Source organism: Gopherus evgoodei, unplaced genomic scaffold (genome assembly GCF_007399415.2).
Source record: "Gopherus evgoodei ecotype Sinaloan lineage unplaced genomic scaffold, rGopEvg1_v1.p scaffold_42_arrow_ctg1, whole genome shotgun sequence".
Taxonomy (NCBI): domain Eukaryota; kingdom Metazoa; phylum Chordata; order Testudines; family Testudinidae; genus Gopherus; species Gopherus evgoodei.
The window spans coordinates 1,392,281-1,411,625 of record NW_022060063.1 but is presented as its reverse complement, the minus strand read 5'-3'; the positions used below and the strand labels follow the sequence as shown (position 1 = coordinate 1,411,625).

The 19,345-nt window shown below is 50.7% G+C and overlaps 1 protein-coding gene across 3 annotated transcripts in view; it reads right to left on the bottom strand.

Moving 5' to 3' along the window:
• PPP1R1A (protein phosphatase 1 regulatory inhibitor subunit 1A) overlaps positions 1 to 19,345 on the bottom strand; it is a 63,321-nt gene that overhangs the window by 16,859 nt on the left and 27,117 nt on the right. For all 3 annotated transcript variants that reach the window (XM_030546216.1, XM_030546217.1, XM_030546218.1), the window contains exon 2: positions 9,002 to 9,062. In XM_030546216.1, coding sequence (XP_030402076.1) covers positions 9,002 to 9,062 — 61 coding nt within the window. The remainder of the gene's footprint in view (positions 1 to 9,001; positions 9,063 to 19,345) is intronic.

The following is a 19,345-nucleotide window of genomic DNA, read 5'->3' as shown; positions in this document are numbered from 1 at the left end:
AGAAGACCATGTGAAATCATCCACAATGAATTGTTATTTGGAGCAGTGCCGGGGATTCTGGGATTAACATGACTGAGTGCAGCATGGGATGTAATAGCAAGTCCACTGCTGTTACAGAATCCTAAACTCTATTATACTGTTTGGCCACTAGGCAGTGCTGTGTGTAACCTAACTTATTTAACCTAACCTCAGCCATACATCGCCGAGCAATGAACAGACTAAGGCCACGTCCAGACTAGGTATTAAAATCGATTTTAGATACGCAACTTCAGCTATGGGAATAACGTAGCTGAAGTCGAATTTCTAAAATCGAGGTACTCACCCGTCTGGACGGCGCGGCATCGATGTCCGCGGCTCTCCGTGTCGATTCCGGAACTCCGTTCGGGTTGATGGAGTTCCGGAATCGATGTAAGCACGCTCGGGGATCGATACATCGCGTCCAGACTAGACGCAATATATCGATCCCCGAGCAATCGATTTTAACCCGCCGATGCCGCGGGTTAGTCTGGACGTGGGCTAATAGTGCACACATCTAGTGCGTATCTTGCTCAGAAGGAAGCTCTGTGACCAGACCCTGTCTGGTACAGGATCATGACATGGCATCAGAAATAAACTAAGAATAGAAACAGATGGGAAACAGCAACAAAAGCTGGAAACAGAAGGAACAAAGCATCAAAGGTTGCAGGATCTCATCAAAGTGCCACTCTTCAATGCCCCGGAGAACTTCAGCTTTGACAAACCCTCAGAATGGACAGACTGAACACAATATTTTGCAAGATTTTGCATTTCTACCAAGTTCCACAGTGAAACTGATGATATTCGGGTATTTTCTTTGTTTATGCTATTGGGCAGCTGGCAAATCCTTTGACTTTACTGAAGACAGTCATAAAGATGACTATGAAAGGGTTCTGGCTATGTCTGATGCATATTTTATACCTCGGAGAAATGTGGTTTATGAAAGAGCATGTTTTCATCTGAGAAATGCTGAATGTTTTATAAGAGCTCTCTCTTTCATAAGAGACCGAGTTAACACATAAAAATCTTTCACAGAAGCTACAGTTGAAGATAGAATTAACCCACATTAGCCACAATTGAATAGAGAGGCTAGAATAAGATGTATAGACAGCCAACAAAATCCTACAGCAGGAAGATCCATTCCTTGCTCTTCTAAGTTACAGATCAACACCAATAGTGGCTACTGGATATAGTCCATCACAAATCCTGATGGGAAGACAGCTTAGAACTATTGTTCCAACTTTGGAACAGAAACTATCTCGAAAGCAGCCAAACATGAAGACAGTAGCCAAATCAGAGAAAAAGGAAAAAAATACCAAAAAACACTTTTACAACAGATGTCACGCCGAGAACAGCTGGGTCTAGAACCCAGTGACTGTTTGTGTCAAATTGGATGCAGAAAAAGGATGGATAGCTCCAGCTATTGTAAAGAAAAAGAATTTATCACCCAGATTATATGTGATCGAGACCAACAGTGGATAGTTCAACAGAAACTATTGTCATCTACAATTTGTTCCTCAGCAAGATCAACAGAGCAAACTCTACAGATGGCGGATGCAGAAGAAGTAGACACAAGGATTCCAAACTGAACATAGCCAGTCATTGCAATTAATGGACAGCCAGATGAGCAAGCTGTTATGTGTTTGGGTTGTGTAATCAGAAAATCACTATGATTCAGAGGCACTTAACAGACTGATACGTGCTGAGCTTCAAAGATAGCGTGATAGTGTACATTTTGTAAATGGCAAGAATGTAGAACTTAAAGGGGGAGATGTAATAGAATGCTAAACTGTATTATATAGTTCAACCACTAGGCGGCATTGTGTGAAACATACCTTAGTTAAGTTAACCTCTGTCATACCTGGCAAAGTATTAAAGGATCTTGCAGTGCTCACATCTGGTGTGTATCTTGCTCAGCAGGAAGCTCTGTGACCAACCCATGTCTCTCCAGGAGCATGACATGTGCCACACGTGTGCCCGCTGAGTGTGGAGGCACTGGCTTGTGCTAATAAGGTCAAGATAATGACAGTGAGGTAAAGTACAATCGATGTCATTCTCTCGTAAAGACAGGGCTTAGCCAGCCGCTGTGGAGAACGCAATTCCCCCAGCAGCAGATAACCTGAATAAAACGGACGAGCCTACTCTCCATCAAAATGAGCCTCCATGATCCTATCATGCAGCGCAGGTGAAGTGGAAAAAATAATTTCTTATTAATGTATTGTTATTATTTGTTATTTAGATGTGGTCAAGCCTAGAGCCCTGATCTTGGATGCTATATGCAGGTCACATTAGTATAGGATGAGACACAACCAACAGACAAGGGTGCTTGAGTGATCACTATAATAAGAAGCTGTCACCTAAGATGGTCCCAGGCTCCATCCACAAACAGCCACCAAACGCTACTCCCTTGACATGCCAAAGGAAGACTCAATGCACAGAGCTTTATAACAGGATGGTTCTGCTCCTTTTAAATATAATTAGTAGGCTTCAGAGTCATCACACATTGAGATGAATGGGGGCAGTTCACTCCTCCTACAGCCACTGCTCTAGTCTGTGCACACTCAAGTGAATTTCACTGCATTTGTTATACTCGCTGATAACTGACTGCACCGGTGTTGTGCTCGGGTTACATCAGCTGAGGATCTGGCTCTTACTATATTTTTAATGAAAACTGAGATTCTGGAGAACAAGGAGGCAATGGTCACAGAAAGACACTGGCACAATGGCGGCTCACAGAGCCCAATGCAAGAGTCTTGTGGATGCCCCTCCCTCTCTCTACAGTTGTGTGGCAGGCTGCAAGGATGCCTGAGCCCTGCAGAACCCATGAGTTGGGTCATGGAGGGCAGCCAGGGCCTGGTGTGGCTCTGGCTATGCTAAACCTCCCATCGTTAACATTTCATTCCTGCTGTCACTTTCCATCTCTCTGAGAGGGAGATTTTACCCTGGCTGACAGAGCGTCTGCCAGCTCCTTTCATGGTAAGAGACAGAGCGTGGAGCTTTCTCCCTGCGATCTGGCTGCAGGGAGAATACCTGCATTGTGTGCATCAGAGGGTACCATGGCTGAAAAGGGGTTAGCAGGAAAGACAGACCAATTACAGCATAAATAAGTTTGGTCCACCTGCCAGCTCCTCTCAGCTCCATGCATTCAATTAGTTTTTGTTTGCAGAGACTTAATCAGTGCAGCTCTAGGAACCTCGCTGGCTCTGGCATTTATAACAGGCTGAACCAAACCCCCAGACCCAAATGCCATGGGGCTTTGGGATGTTTAAAACCTGGATCCAAATCAATGGCTCCAGCTGGAGTGAGGGACTTGACATTTGAAAATCTGCTTGCCGCTGGTTCCCAGCTGCTGTCCCTCCATCTGAAGGAGGCTCTGCCCAGCCCCTCAGAGAGTGAGGGAGTGAGCGGCTGCGGCATTGCGAGCTCATTCATATTTGATCGCCCAGGATTGTTTTTAAAAGACTGCAGCTCTCTGTGGGTCTAAGTAGCGTGTCACAGCTCATTTGTCAGTGGAGTGGAGGGAGCTGGGGCCTTAGCTGGAAAAGCAGCTAAATCTGCCAGCAGTGCTTCTCCCAGAAACAGGCCTTTCCTGGCCCCTGAAGGCATGGAGCAGAGCATAGCACTGCATCAGGGGGGATTGCAACCCAAACCCAAGCAACAGCTGCCATTTTAATGGAACATGTGAGTGTGAGAGTGACCCTGGCTGTTCTGCCTAGGGTGACCAGACAGCAAGTGTGAAAAATTGGGATTGAGGTGGGGCAGGGCCGGCTCCAGGCACCCAGCCAACCAATCACGTGCTTGGGGCGGCACCTTGGGGTGGGGTGGCGCTCGGGTTGTTTTTTTTCTTTAGTTTGGCTGGGCGGCACTGGAGGGTGTTTTTTGGTTTGTTTGTTTTTGGTTTGGCCAGGCAGCGCTTGGGCGGGGGGGTGGGGGACTTTGGCGGCGCGGAGCTTGGGGAGGCGGGGACTTGGGCAGTGCGGCGCAGTGCTCATGGGGGCAGGGGCTTGGATGGTGCGGTGCACGGGAGGGCAGGGGTGTGGGCGGCTTCAACGGCGTGGCCCTTGGGGGGACGGGGGCTTAGGCAGCGCGGTGCTCAGGAGCGCGGGGGGCTTCGGTGGCGCAGCACTCGGGGAGGTGAGGACTTGGGCAGTGCTGCATGGCGCTTGGGGAGGCGGGGACTTGGGCGGTGTGGCGCTCGAGGGGGGCAGGAACTTGGGCTTCAACAGCATGGCACTTGGGGGGGCGGGGGCTTGGGTGGCACTGTGCTTTGGGGGCGGGGGCTTGGGCGGTGTGGTGCTTGGGGGAGTGGGGGCTTGGGCGGTGCGGCGCTTGGGGGGGTGAGCTTGGGCGGCGCGGCGCTCGCGGGGGGGTGTGTTACGGCAGGGCTTTGCTCTCTTTTTTTGCTCTGGGTGGCAAAAATGTTAGAGCCGGCCCTGGGGTGGGAGGTAATAGGAGCCTATATAAGAAAAAGAGCCAAAAATCAGGACTGTCCCGATAAAATCAGGACATCTGGTCATCCTACTTCTGCCATAGGAATTAGCAAGCGGTGATTCCTTCCCCAGAGCTGGGCACAAAAAGCAAGCCAAAGGGAGTCATTCTAGCTTGGCCTACAACAGAAAACACTCTCACCTGAAACAACTAACACAAAGGGAGACCCACTAATGGTCTGCACATATCAGAAGGGAGGAAGCTATCCAGCAGGCACAGGGCCCGGTGCAACGATTTAGGTGACCTAGGCGGTCGCCTAGGGCACTGGCATTTGGGGGGGCATCATTTTCTTCAGCAGCAACCACGGCGGCCAAATCTTCAGCCGCCCCGGTTACTGCCGGCATTTAGGCAGAGGGAGTGGGGAAGGGGAGCACAGGAAGGGCTGCCTGCAATAAGTAATGGGGGGGGGCAGCATGCAGAGGAACTCCCCGCTCCAGCTCACCCCTGCCCTGCCTCCTCCCCAAGCACGCCATGGCTGCTTCACTTCTCCTGCCTCCCAGGCTTGCGATGCCTAAGCTGATTGGCACCGCAAGCTTGGGAGGTGAGAGAAGTGAAGCAGCCACAGCGTGCTCAGGGTGCTTGTGCGCGGAGCAGGGGTGAGCTGGGGCAGAGGGGTTGCCTCAGGGCGGGCGGGAGGAGGGCGCAAGGTGGAAGTTTAGCCTAGGGTGCGAAACATCCTTGCACCAGCCCTGAGCAGGGACAGGCCTGAGGTGAGGAGGGGTGAGCACTAGGAACGGTGGCACCAAGTTCTGAAAAGGAAAATCTAGGAGAGGCGATTGGAAAATGGGATTGTTTTTTGAAGAAAATTTCAACTTTTTGGTGCGAAACAAAGTATTTCCATCTGGAAATGCCTCATGGGATCTGTAGTCTGAGTGCTCCAAACTCCCATTCCCCTCTATAGGCCAGGCTCTGGTCTGACAGCATCTCCCAGCTGGTGAGGGGAGGCAGTTGCATCATGAAGTCCTTGTGTATCTTGGGAGACGTAGTCCAGGCCAGCTCATAGAGGAGAATGGGGAGATGAGAACTCCCATGAGGCCTGCAGCAGGCTCTCTGAATTGAAATATTTCTGTTTTCAGGTGTTTGGTTATTTAACAAAAAATGTGTTTTTCCTCAGAAAGCAGACTCTTTGGGCTGCTATCATTTAATCAAAAACCCAATTTTCCATCAAAAATAATTTGATGGAATTCTGTGGCACCTTATAGACTAACAGACGTTTTGGAGCATGAGCTTTCGTGGGTGAATACCCACTTCCTCAGATGCAAGTGTGCAAATCCTGCATCTGAGGAAGTGGGTATTCACCCACGAAAGCTCATGCTCCAAAACGTCTGTTAGTCTATAAGATGCCACAGGATTCTTTGCTGCTTTTACAGATCCAGACTAACACGGCTACCCTCTGATACTTGACACCATGCAAGGCACTGCATTTAGCCGTATGGAATGGAAATCCATCAACCTCATGAAGAAACTTGCACATGCATCTGAGGAAGTGGGTATTCATCCACGAAAGCTCATGCTCCAAAACGTCTGTTAGTCTATAAGGTGCCACAGGATTCTTTGCTGCTTTTACAGATCCAGACTAACACGGCTACCCTCTGATACTTGATGGAATTGACCAGCCTGAAAATGTATGGCAGGCATCCAGAAAACACTGTAACAATGTGATCTATATAGAGCTGAATGAAATACTGATTTTTTCATTCACTGGCTGAACCAAAAAATCCGAATTTCTGTTTGGTTTGCGCTGATCCAAAACAGAAAATTTTCAGGTTTTTTGTTTTGTTTTCAGGTGATTTTTCCTCTTTCGTTTTGGTTTTTCAGTTACCCTAGCTACACTCTGAAATAGAACATTGGTTTGAAAGTAAAAGTCAAAATGTTTCATTTTGAAAGTGTAAAAAGTTTCAACTTTAAAAAAAAACACCTTTTTTTTAAAGGCAGAAATGATTTGCCAAATTCAGCCTGAATTCATGAAAAGCTTCAGTCAACCTAATATTGATTTTTTTTGTTAAATAAAGTATTGAAGGGGTGGCTCTTTTACCACTGAAGTGCGGCTCACAGAGTCCCTCCCTCACATCTCCCATTCTCCACCTACTAGCCTGGGAGAGGGGGGAGCTTGGGATCTCTACCTTGCAGCAGGGTGGTGTGGTAGGGGTTTCTGCCCAGCAGGGAGTGGGGGTCTCGGGGCTTCTGTGCAGCGGGAGGGGGGTCTTGGGGCTTCAACCCTGTAGGGTGCACCTGCCAGGGCTAGTGGCTTCAGCAGGAGCTGAAGCCCCAGTCTCTGGCTCCCAGAAGGTGTGCCCCGGCTCTCAAACTTCTGAAGATTGTAGTATGTGGCTCGAAAGGCCAGGAAGTTTGGCCACCCCTGAACTATTGTCTGAAAAAGTTCACCCAGCTCTAGTTCTGTGTTGTTAGTGGGACTCACCAGGTGGTGCTATTACACATAGTCTTACACGTTCTTTTCCCAGAGAGTGAGCAGCATCCAGCCTTTGAAGAAATGCTTTATTGTTGTTAGCTTTGCAATATAGTTTCTTTGGGGGAGCTGTTGCAAACAACTGAGAGTTAGCTCCTTGTCCAACTCTCTCTAGCTAGCACCAATTCAGGGGCAGGGTTACTCCACGGGCACCAGGCATTTAATAAATGTATCTTTCCAGAAAGCAGCTTGGAGCGTTGCTAAAGAGCCTTTTGGTCATGGGTTTGAATCCCAGTGTAGCTGGGCTCAGAACTAGCAATTCAGTCATGCCAACACACTCCAGAGTAGCGTTTCAGTACTTCTGACCAGCTCCCTGCTCCGGGACAGTACTGGTTATTGAGCTGCCATTACTCCTCTGGAGTGGGGAGCTGGGGCTGGGGGCTCCGGCACTCCTTTTTTGGGACTCAAGTACTGTCTGAAACTTGTTCCCCTCAAATTAGGTGGTCCTGACATGACATGAATTTGGCGAATCTCTATTCCAGCTTATACTCTACATGTATCACCCTGCTGCATGTGAGATGGTGAACTGCTGGGGGCAGGGACTGTCTGTGCAGTGCCCTGTTCTTAGTTGAGACCTCTAACAAGAGCTCCAGCAGGAGGGGCCACACCTGCCTTACTTGTGATGACTGGTAGAGTTGACTACACTGTAAACCACAGGGGGACAGTCCATGATTTTTCAGACAGGCTCATGAGCTGTAAACTTCTAGGGTTGTCGATATAGCCACTGTGACCATCTGAACACATGCAGGTTGCAAAATGCCTTAACACAAGCCCCTTCCAAATCAGTGGCCTGATATCAAAGGTGCTGATCATCTCCCTATCCCCCTCGAATCAACAAGAACTGGAAAATCAGAAGCAAGAACAATCAGGCCATGTATTTCAGAGCCTCAATACGGGATTCAGGGCCAGACTGTGGTGGGGTCCACATTGGAAATCGCCGTCGGTGGCCTCTGCAGTGCAGTCTGAGTCCTGCTGCTTTCTTACCCACTCGCATGGCTCATGCCAACCTCGACTAACTCGCTCCCCTGTGTCTGGTGCACACAATCATCCCATGCCCAGAGGAAACACCACCCCCTTCCTGACAGGCCCTAGGCGCAGCCTGCAAGGGGCCGGGTGTGCGGCTGGGAGGGAGGCACAGCAAAAGACAGACCGTAAGAGGGAGGGAGAGAGCTGGAGAGAGAAGGAGGGAGAGGCATAAGGAGAGGAGGGAAGCAGGAGAGATTCAAGGAGGGGGAGTGAAGCACAGTAGACAGCCACATCCCTGTCCCCCAGCCCAGAGGTTGGGAGCCCCATGGCTGCTGTCAGAGTCTACACGTCACATTGTAGGTCAGATGCAGCCCTTGCAAGCAGAGGGCAGGCAACTGCCTTGACGTCTCCCTAGACAGAGAGACAGACAGATCCCAGGGACATGTAGTTCAGCCAGGCAGCTGCTGCCTGGTGCGGGGAGATGCTGCCAAAGGGCTCCTGGGATGGGACAGTGCAGGCCAGGGCTCTCGGATGCCAGAGGCAGCTGTTTCCAAAGGAGAGGGAAGATTGACAGGGTGAGGCAGGGGGCTGAGCCCCCAGGGACTCTATGACTGCTCCTGCCCTGGGAGCAGAACAGGAAGTGCAGCCTGGATTGGAGCAAGGTGGTGCTGGTGGGGGTGGGGAAGCAGCTGGAAGGGAAGGTGAGGGCGAAATCCCGCTCTGATGAGGGACCAAGTCCCCCCGTCCCCGAGTCTGGGGGTTTGCACTGTGGGGCCGTACTAGAGCGGTGGTGCCTACAAATTCACCACTAGCACGTGGCCAGAAACCAGGACTGCTCTTCCGGATGTGGGGACCTTACAACCATGATCCCTTGCCCAGGCCCACTCGTTAATGGGGAGCAGGTTTTGGAGTGGGGTTGGTGTGCCTGGAGAGGCCCCTGGCATATGGGCATGGGCTCTGCAAGTTCCACCCACCCTGGCTGGGCCTGAGAAAAGAAACCTGTTTCCCAGGGTCTCTGGAAGAGAGACCGATTCCTGCAAATCATCCGCTGGCTACAACTCTCACCTGGGGATGACTGGTCGCTGCTCAGAACCAGGGTGGCTGGAGTTGGCCGGCGCCTCCGGATCTAAACAGAGAGAGGGGACAAAGATAATCTCTAAACATCTGCCGTGCAACAGGAGACAGTGCAATACAATACGGCAGCACCCCAGAGACAGAGCCAACAGGCTGGGCCAGCCTGCTACTGCCGGGTGCAGCAAGCCGTTTGAAACCGGCTGCGGCACTGCTGTTCAGCCTGATGCTCTGTCTGTAGGTACTTACTACACCCTGGCCAGGGCTGGCTCCAGGCACCAGCCCAGCAAGCAGCTGCTTGGGGCGGCCAACGGTGAGGGGTGGCACGTCCAGGTCTCCTGCGGCAATTTGGCGGCGGGTCCCTCACTCCCTCTCAGAGGGAAGGACCCACCGCCGAATTGATGCTGAATACTGAAGCAGCGGCAGTAGAGCTGCAGATCGCGATCGCGGCTTTTTTTTCCTTCTTCTTCTTTCTGCTGCTTGGGGAGGCAAAAACCCTGGAGCCGACCCTGACCCTGGCCATGTGTCTCTTGCACAGCAGCTGCAGGTGGGCTGATATTTAGTACAGCATTAATTAGAAATAGCTCAAGCCCCAAAATCTGCATCTGGGGAAGGATTTCATACAACTATAAAGTTGCAAGGAGGTGGGAATTCACTCTGGGATTCTGGTTCTATATCACTCTCAGTTGAGGATCCCAAAGCACCTGGCAAATATAAATGACTCCTCCCCTGGGCAGGTAGAGAAAGAATGTCGTCACCACTTTATAGATGCGGAAACTGAGGCACGAGAGAGGCCCAAGGTTGTGCATAAAATTGATGGCAAACATGACGATAGAATCCAGGTCTCCTGTCTTGAACCACAAGCCCAGTCTCAGTCCTCTGTTAGTGTATCCAACATGGCAACATGCAGCAATATTGACTAGAGCTGTCAAAAATTTCCCATAAATATTTTTTGATAGAAAATGGTTTTTTGACCAAATGGAATTTTTCAAAAAATAATTTCCGTTTCCATCCAAAATTGGGTTTTTGTCAAAAATACAAAGCCCCAAAAGCTGAGATATTTTAGTTTAAATCCACTTTTTTTTTCAGTTTTTCACCAGAAACAAAACTGTTTTTCAAAGGAAAATTGCAGCAGAACGGCTAAACTTTTCACAGGGGGGAAATGAGTGCCCAACCAGCTCCACTATTCCCATATGTAACATGGGGCTTGTCTATGCTTACAGAGCTGCAGGACTTACTGAAGAAACTACCTACACCCACAGGAGAGCTTCTCCCATCAGTGTAGGTACTCTACCTCCCTGAGAGGCGGTTGCTATGTCGACAGGAGAAGCCCTCCCATTGACAGCGCTGTCTATGCTAGGAGATAGGTCAGTGTAACTGCATCACACAGGGGTCCTGACAGACATAGTGATACCGACATACGTTTGTAGTGTAGACCAGGGCACAAACAATGAAGAACACCGTCTCTTTAAGAAAAGGCTGAAAAAGTGACAAGGGAGCCATATATAGTTTATAACTGATACAATCATTGCATCATCAGCCCAGAGCAGCAAGCTTGTAGATTCATTGGATTACAGAAATAATCAGGTAGTGGCACCCAGTGGATAGTACTGCACCTGGCCTGCTTAGTGACCTTTGGAAAGTCAACTTCCTTGCTCTGTGCCTCAGGGAGGGAGAGGAATTATTTAAGTTTAGTACCAATGTGGACACAAGAACAAATGGATATAACCTGGACACTAGGAAGTTTAGAACTGAAATTAGATGAAGGTTTCTAACCATTAGAGGAGTGAAGTTCTGGAACAGCCTTCCAAAGGGAGCAGTGGGGGCAAAAGACATATCTGGCTTCAAGACTAGGCTTGATAAATTTATGGAAGGGATGGCATAATGGGATAGCTTAATTTTGGCAATTAATTGGTTTTTTATTATTAGCAGGTAAATATGCCCAATAGCCTGTGATGGGATCTTAGATGGGGTGGGATCTGAGTTACTACAGAGAATTCTTTCCTGGGTGCTGGCTGGTGAGTCTTGCTCACATGCTCAGGGTTTAGCTGATCACCATATTTGGGGTCAGGAAGGAACTTTCCTCCAGGACAGAATGGCAGAGGCCGTGGAGGTTTTTCGCCTTCCTCTGCAGCATGGGGCATGGGTCACTTACTGGAGGATTCTCTGCACCTCGAGGTCTTTAAACCATGATTTGAGGACTTCAATAACTCTGACATAGGTTAGGGGTTTGTTACCGGAGTGGGTAGGTGAGATTCTGTGGCCTGCATTGTGCAGGAGGTCAGACTAGATGATCATAATGGTCCCTTCTGACCTTAAGTCTATGAGTCTCCCCATCTGTAAAACACGGATAATGATCCTGACCTACCTGTAAAGTGCTTTGAGATCTACTGATGAAAAGTGCTAGACAAGAGCTAGGGATCTCTAATTTCTAGAGTTTAGGATCTATGTGTTACTGTTTTGAACATCTGGCCCACTTCTCTTGGCATCTAAAAGGAAGCTGAGATCTTTCAAAAATCTGGCTCAGGAGGCAACACTGGATAGGAGGAAGGCTGGACTTGTAGGCAGGTTGTTGGGACTCTGGTAATGAGGGCTAAATTCCCAGCTCTGCCATAGCCTTCTGGTGTGACCTTGAGTTAATCACATAATCCCTCTGGGCCTCAGCTGGGATCTGGGGATCATGAACCTTCCCTTCTCCCCTCTAGGGTGCCTGCTAGGTTGTGAGTTCTTGGGGCAGGTGAGGTGTTTGGACTTGGGTGCAATGGGAATGGAAACAGTAATGAGTCTTGAGATGATGTAGCTGGAGGCAAGGGTGCAAATCAGCAAAGCTCCAGCCAAGGAGCTGCCCCCTGATGTCTCTCTAGCACCATAAGTTCCTCCATGGCTGGGTGGCTTGGAGCCTAGGCAGCTTCCAACAAGCTCAGCATGATGCAGATGTCCTTTAAAATCAATGTCTTAAACAGTTCCTGGCAAACATGGAAAATATTGACTATAATAAGGTACGTGGGCTAATTATACCCAGTGCTGATAAACACTTGGCAATGTCTGAGCTGTTTGTGGTCCTGTTTAGCTCCAGTCTTCCTCCTCCACTGAGGCTGCTTCTTATTAATAGTGCTCTTCATCGCCAGAGCACTTCAACAAGGGTAATTAATTAATCATTTAATTCGAGCGCTTGCTGTGTTCAAAGCAAGGTACAGCCATTAACTACCAGGGCATGTTTAACAAATTGATCACACCAAGGCCGGGTGCTGTCCATTGCTCAGCACAGAGAGCAGAGCCCACCTGCACTGTTCGATCATTTACATTTGTTTACTCTGGGTGACAGGTGGCTGGATGGGGCATTGAGATTGAAGCCTGACTAGTCATGGGGCGGGGTCCCATGACAGCTGGGGGAGGCAGCTGACCAGGATAGAATTATAGCCTTGTACTTAAGGTGTTGTATTGAGACTCAGAAATTCTGGGAGCAATTGTTGGTTCTGCCACAGGTGCTTTGTGTGACCCTCGGCAAATCCCTTAGGCCCAGAGCCACAGAGTATTCAGTTTCCTAACTTTCCCTGATTTCAGGCTGCTTTCAGTAGAACTTAGGAGCCTAAATACCTTTGTGGATTCAGGCCCTTAGTGTCTCTGGGCCTCAGCTCCTCATGTGTAACATGGGGCAATTATATAACATTAGCCTGTCTTGCCTAGTTAAGAGTGTGAGCTCCCTGGGGCAGGAAGAGCCCATCCAGCCCTAGTGATGTGGGGCCCTGATCTCAGCTGTATGTCTTTGCTTTCCATCTGGCCAGGTTCAGCCCCTGCAGACAACCTTGTAAAGGGGCCTTGGTTCGCATGGACACTGGGGGGATGGCTATTCTTGGTGCTGCTGCCCAGAGGGGCAGGGGTTTCACCCACCAATACCAAGCATTTGCTCTTTGCCCGAAAGATGCAGCTTGTGCCCGGTTTAAAAAGCTTTGGTCAACTAATCAGGGTGCATACTCAGCACCACGGGGTTTTGGTGGCCAATCACAGCCAGGAGGAGCTGAGCTTGTGCTGCCCATGGGGAGCTGAGGCCAAGCTGCCTGTGGGAAGCAGCACAACCCAGAATTGCCATAGCAGTGTCCCCTACAGCCCTGGTCCCTCCCACAGCTGGCCTGCCTCCTCCGGTCCCAGCCTGCTCCAGCACCCCGAACCCTGGGGCTGATGGAGAGGCCTGTGATTGTCAGTTCAGTCCCTGCACCAGGGCCATTCTCCCCCAGCTGCATACAGGGCCTTTCCCCTCCTGGCAGCAGCAAAAGGGACATGGTGGGATGCAGAATCTCGCCCCCCTACACCTCCAGTCAAAGGAGGCCCAGCAAGTCACACCCCAGGCTAGGTGTCATAGAATCATAGAAGATTAGAGTTAGAAAAGTCCTCAAGAGGTTATCTAGTCCAACCCCCTGCTCAAAGCAGGACCAACCCCAACCAAATCATCCCAGCCAGGGCTTTGTCAAGCTGGGCCTTTAAAATCTCTAAGGAAGGAGATTCCACCACCTCTTAAGGTAACCCATTCCAATGTTTCACTACCCTCTGAGTGAAATAGTTTTTCCTAATATCCAACCTAAACCTCCCCCACTGCTCCTTGTTCTGTCATCTGCCACCACTGAGAACAGTCTAGCTCCATCCTCTTTGGAATCCCCCTTTCAGGTAGTTGAAGGCTGCTATCAAATTCCCCCTCACTCGCCTCTTCTGCAGACTAAATAAGCCCAGTTCCCTCAGCCTCTCCTTATAAGCCACGTGCCCCAACCCCTTAATCATTTTCATTGCCCTCTGCAGGACTCTGTCCAATTTGTTCACATCCCTTCTATAGTGGGGGGACCAAAACTGGACACAACACTCCAAATGTGGTCTCACCAATGCTGAATAGAGGGAAATAATCACTTCCCTTGATCTGCTGGCAATGCTCCTATTAATGCAGCCCAATATACCGTTAGCCTTCTTGGCAACAAGGGCCCACTGCTGACTCAGATCCAGCTTCTTGTCCAGTGTAATCCCCAGGTCCTTTTCTGCAGAGCTGCCGCTTAGCCAGTCAGTCCCCAGCCTGTAGCAGTGCATGGGATTCTTCCTTCCTAAGTGCAGGACTCTGCACTTGTCCTTGTTGAACCTCATCAGATTTCTTTTGGCCAAATCCTCCAATTTGTCTAGGTCACTCTGGACCCTCTCCCTACCCACCAGCATATCCACCTCTCCCACAGCTTACTGTCATCCGTGAACTTGCTGAGGGTGCAAACCATTCCATCATTCAGTTAATTAATGAAGATTTTGAACAAAACTGGCCCCAGGACCGACCGCTGGGTCACTCCGCTTGATACCGGCTGCCAGCTAGACATCGAGCCATTGATCACTCCCGTTGAGCCTGACGATCTAGCCAGCTTTTTATCCACCTTATAGTCCAGTCATCCAATCCATACTTTTTTAACTTGCTGGCAAGAATAGTGTGGGAGACTGTATCAAAAGCTTTGTTAAAATCAAGATATATTACATCCATCGCTTTCCCCATACCCACAGAGCCAGTTATCTCATCATAGAAGGCAATCAGGTTGGTCAGTCATGACTTGCCCTTGGCGAATCCATGTTGACTGTTCCTGATCACCTTCCTCTCCTCCAAGTACTTCAAAATGGACTCCTGGGTTCTGTTTCCTGTTGTGCTATCTGGCTCTGCATAAATCAGTTCCCCTGTTTTGTCCCTGTTTCCCCTTCTGTAAAATAAGGGTGAACTGTAGGATTTAAAGCCAGAAGGGATTCTCAGATCATCTAGTCTGACCTCCTGTGTCACAGAGGCCATTCAGTGTCCCCCAGTTACCCCTGTACTAGGCCCAGTAACGTGTGTTTGGCTGAAATCCCTTTCAGAAAGGCCTCCAGACTGGATCTGAAGACAGCAAGAGGTGGTGACTCCAGCCCTTCCTTTGGCAAGTTCCAATGGTTAATCTCCCTCCCAGTTACAAATCTGCGCCTTCTCGGCAATTTGAATTTGTCTGCCTTTTGGATGGTTCTTAGCCTGTTTGTAAAACCCTCTGAGACCCACGGACGCTGAGAGCTATCAGCAGCCTCAGGTGGGAGGATGTCTGCACACAGTCTGCATGGATACTGATCCACTGTGCGTTAGAGAGCTCACTTGATGGAGGAAGAGTCAGGCAGTAACAGCCTGCAGCCAGGGCTGCTCTGAGCAGGCTGGATTTGAACCAGTTACTGAGCAGAGGCTGAACCCAATACTGCTCCCCTGAGCCTCCAGCTGGGGCTGGACCATATAGCAGAGAGCAGCCCAGACTACTGCTGTTTTCACAGGCTACTTCCACTTTGCTGCCTGCCTCCCATCAATATCAGGAGCCATGGGATGGATCAGTGGTGTGGGGAACATAGAGCGAGGCCTTTCTGCACTGCAGCTCCCAAAGCACCATCAGTGTGTTATTTATACAATACACACAGGCACCCCCTTCATCCCCCAGCTGCCATTAGCTGCTCTGGGCCTGAGGCTCAGCCAGGGCTTTGGGATCCCCGGCAGATTTTCTACCATCCCTCTTTGGTTCTTACTTGCAAAGATGCCAGGCAGACTGTGCCAACTGTCCACAGCACGGTCTGGCTGGCAGGCAGGGCAGAGTCCTGATTAACAACACACCCTTTGGCCACATTGTGTCCGTCTTGCTTCCAAGGAAGGAGGGGAAAATATTTAAGTGGCAGAAGATTCCCCTCCTTTGAGCCATTTCCACACCACATGGGCCTCTGCCATCCGTCCCTCAGACCCGCCCGAGGCCCTCACAGCGATGGTGCTGTGGCTCAGGAGGCCGCAGCATGGGATGAGCAAACCCAGAAAGGTGGTGGTAGCCGAGTGAGTCCCTGGCAGAGCGAGGCAGTGCTAGGTTAGAGAGCAGTCATGGTAGCTTGTCCCAGAAAAGATCCAGAAACTCCCACACGGCCAGTTCATGCACAGCAACGTTTATGACTCCTCGGTGGTTCACGTGAAGAGTGAAAAGTGAAACCAGAAAGAAACCAGTCACTATTCCCCATCCGCTTTTCTCCTGCTTCCCAAAAACGTTCTCTTGGTAGAGAACAGGAACAATGTCATGTGACCAATCCTGCCCCCGGACCTGCATAGCAAACAGTCAACGTGAACAAGACGGGACCACGATGTCTAAAGGCTTCAGACGATACGTCGCAGCAGCAGATCTGCCCAGTGGGGGAAGGGGCTGGGGTTAGGGTTGGGGGGATGCAGCGTGGATTCTGCTCTAGACCATCCTAGCTCCAGCAGGGGTGCTTCTCCTCCTGCCCTTCCTGCTCCCCCAGCAGAACCATCGGCTCCCCTTTTCAATGCCGTGATACAACCTGTTCCCCAGCAGCCCCCATGAGATCTCTGCACTTCCTGCTCCCCAAATTCTGTCCTCTCTCATGTGGCACAGAGGCGACAAGGGGAGGGTTTGGCAATCACTGGCAGCAATAGCAGCCCAGGCTGGGCTGATTCTCTCTCCTCCGCCATCTTGGGCAGAGCCCCTTCTCAAGGTAAGGGCATTGCTGCCACTCTGTCTCTGGAGCCAGTCTGCCAGGTGGGGCCTCTGGATTCTCCTGGGTGGCTGGAGTTCACTCTCTGCAGCAAACAAAACAAACTGGTCTCATGTTGTCAGTGATTAGAGCCAGCCTCGTCATTGCCCAGCCCTGGGGGAACTCTGGGCAGTTGTATCCCAGCTGCAAGCCACTTCCTAAGCAACTAGTCCTGCTTTCCTCCATTGCCCTTCAATTTCCAGCCCTCCTGAGCAGGTCTCCTGGGGAATGTGCCCTGGCACTAGCCCTCTGTTGGCCAGAAATGCCTCTTGCCTGACATGGTTCCCCAGCAGGCTCTGTTGTCAGTAGCTGGTTTTCTGCACCTAGGATGGATGGATTTCCATGCCGTGCTGCAGCCATCCTGGGGGAGGGATCTCAGGGGTGCCTAGGTACCCTCTGGCCATGTCGATTTGCCCTGAGGATGGCAGCTTGCTGCTTACTGTGGATACTGCCATTTTCTGTTGGAAAATGAAGGCAGCTGTGACAGAGATCCCTCTCATCCCCAGAGATCCCATCAGACTCCATCCCCCTCTCTCTCTGTCGGGCACTCTCGGAGGCACTGGAGCCAGTTGCTCTTTCCAATGAGACCCACTGGAGATTATTCAACCAGAAATGACGTTGAGGCAGCAGGGTCTCCAGGATCAATACTCCAGGTCTGCAAGGCCTAGTAATCAGCTGTGACCGTGTCCACAGGCAAGGAGATCTGGGCCACCAGAAGAGTGCCCAAACCACCCAGAATGTTCCTGAAGGCAGTGTTGTGATATGGTTAGTGCTCTCTCCTCTTCACCATCTGTCATACAGTTATCTCCACATACCCCAGAAGCCAGGACAGTGGTCTTAGTCACATGTTACAGGTGGGAAACTGAGACCCAGAGACATTGAGTGACATGCCCCAGGTGAGGCCCTGAACTGAAGCCAAGAGTCCTGAGCCCAGGCCAGCACCTACCCACGACACCCTCTTCCATCCTGAATTGTACTAAAATATTTATGTTGCAACCAGCCAAAGCTGTACAATCCCCCACTTGGGCTGGGTACTGGGAGAGTTCACTTGGGCTCATGATCCCAGGTAGGGAGGGTACAAAATTCACTCAGTAGCATAAAGCCAGCTCTGCCCTGGATGAGGGGTCCCTTCGGTCAGGCACAGGGAGACAAAGCACCAGGGAGATCTGATGTATCAATACATCACAATTAGCATAACAACACTTTACCCTATGCAAAAGTGGGAACTGGTGGCGTTTCTGTGACAGGTAATGACCCTTGCCATAGGCCGTCAGCAGGGTTTGGCCCAGGGCCCACAGCCCCAGGCACATACACTGTTAGAGAGTCACAGATCTATAGGTGAGAAGGGTTCATTATGATCATGTATAACACAAGCCCTCTAGAGAACCTCACACAGCGATTCCTGTACCGAACATAGTAACAGCTGGCTGAGACAGAGTGGGTCTTTTGGAAGGACAGCCAGTCTGCATCCCAGGGCCAGAGGGCTCAGAGGGATTCCCGGCAAGGTTCAGGGAGATCTGTGCTGGATGACAATGCAGTGGCAGATGCCCTGTCCCGCCAAGCTGGGGGTTCAGTGTGGGGAGACCACACGCCCAGCTACAAGAGCAGTGGGTGTAACTAAAATTGTTACTATGAGTCCAGTGCAAACGCTGGGGTGTGGGGCAGGCCAAGGGCATTTTAGCTCAGGAAACACAACCTGCTCAGCCATGTCTTCAGTGCCTTCTGGACTCCCACTCCTGGCTGTGCAAGGTGGGCCTGGAACAGGTGCTCTGTCTCAGCCAAGGAAGCACCTGGTTCTTCAAAGCCCCTGTGGACACAAGTTCCCTGCTCCCTCCCCAACCTGGCCAAGGTGATGGGAAAAGAGATGGAAGTAGCAATTTGCTCCATTAGCTAGCTGGCTGCAGCAGGCTCTCGCAGTGCCATCTGAGAAGCTCGCTGCTTGGTTTGTTAGCACCATCTTCTCCCCCCCAGAGGCACCAGCTCCAACAGACCCTTCCTTATTGACTGGGGCCGGTTGTCAGATCCCATCCAGCAGCAGGAGAGACTGGTGCATCCACCTCAGCAGTGCTGCTGTTTGGGCACATAGCCACGCCCAAGCATCCATGAAAGGTGGTGGGGAGCGCGGCAGTGAGCTGAGAGATCCTGAAGCCCAGGGTTGTCCACCATGTGGGTTTGCCATTACCCCTTGATAGGCAAAATGAGGCTGGAATTATACAATGAATAGCTAGTGCTATCCCTTCTCTCTGGGCTCATGGAGCAGAAAGGTATTAGAGGCAGAGCTTGCAGGGACACCTATAGATAAGGCTGTCTGACATTTCCCAGTGTAGGACCCTGTTTTCAGTTGGTTATAATTTTGCCTGATCACAGCACTGGGACAGCTCGGATCCATACCCAGTCCTCTCTCCAAAGGGCCAAACAATCAGCTCTCTCCCCCTTCCCAAAACCCAACATCGTCTGACCTTCAAGGAAAGGTGGCCATGGCCCCTCTCCAGTTGGGGTAACACACCCTGTCCTGTGGAGACGGGAACCTGCTGGGGTTCACCCCTCCCTAGAGGTTCTCCAGGGATGGGATGTGGAGTGGCCCAGTCTCCTTGCTAATGGAGCAGTTATTGCCAGTGGCTTTCCAAAAGGCTACTCACAGCTAAAGTCTTGTACATGCTGCACTGGGCTTGGCCTCTGTGCAAATATCAGCATCCTCCCTGACACAGGCCTCTGGCAGCAGCCTCACACACAGGGCAGGGGCGGCTGGGAGGGCGAGCGATGGGGAGGGAAAGAGGGAGGAAACATTAG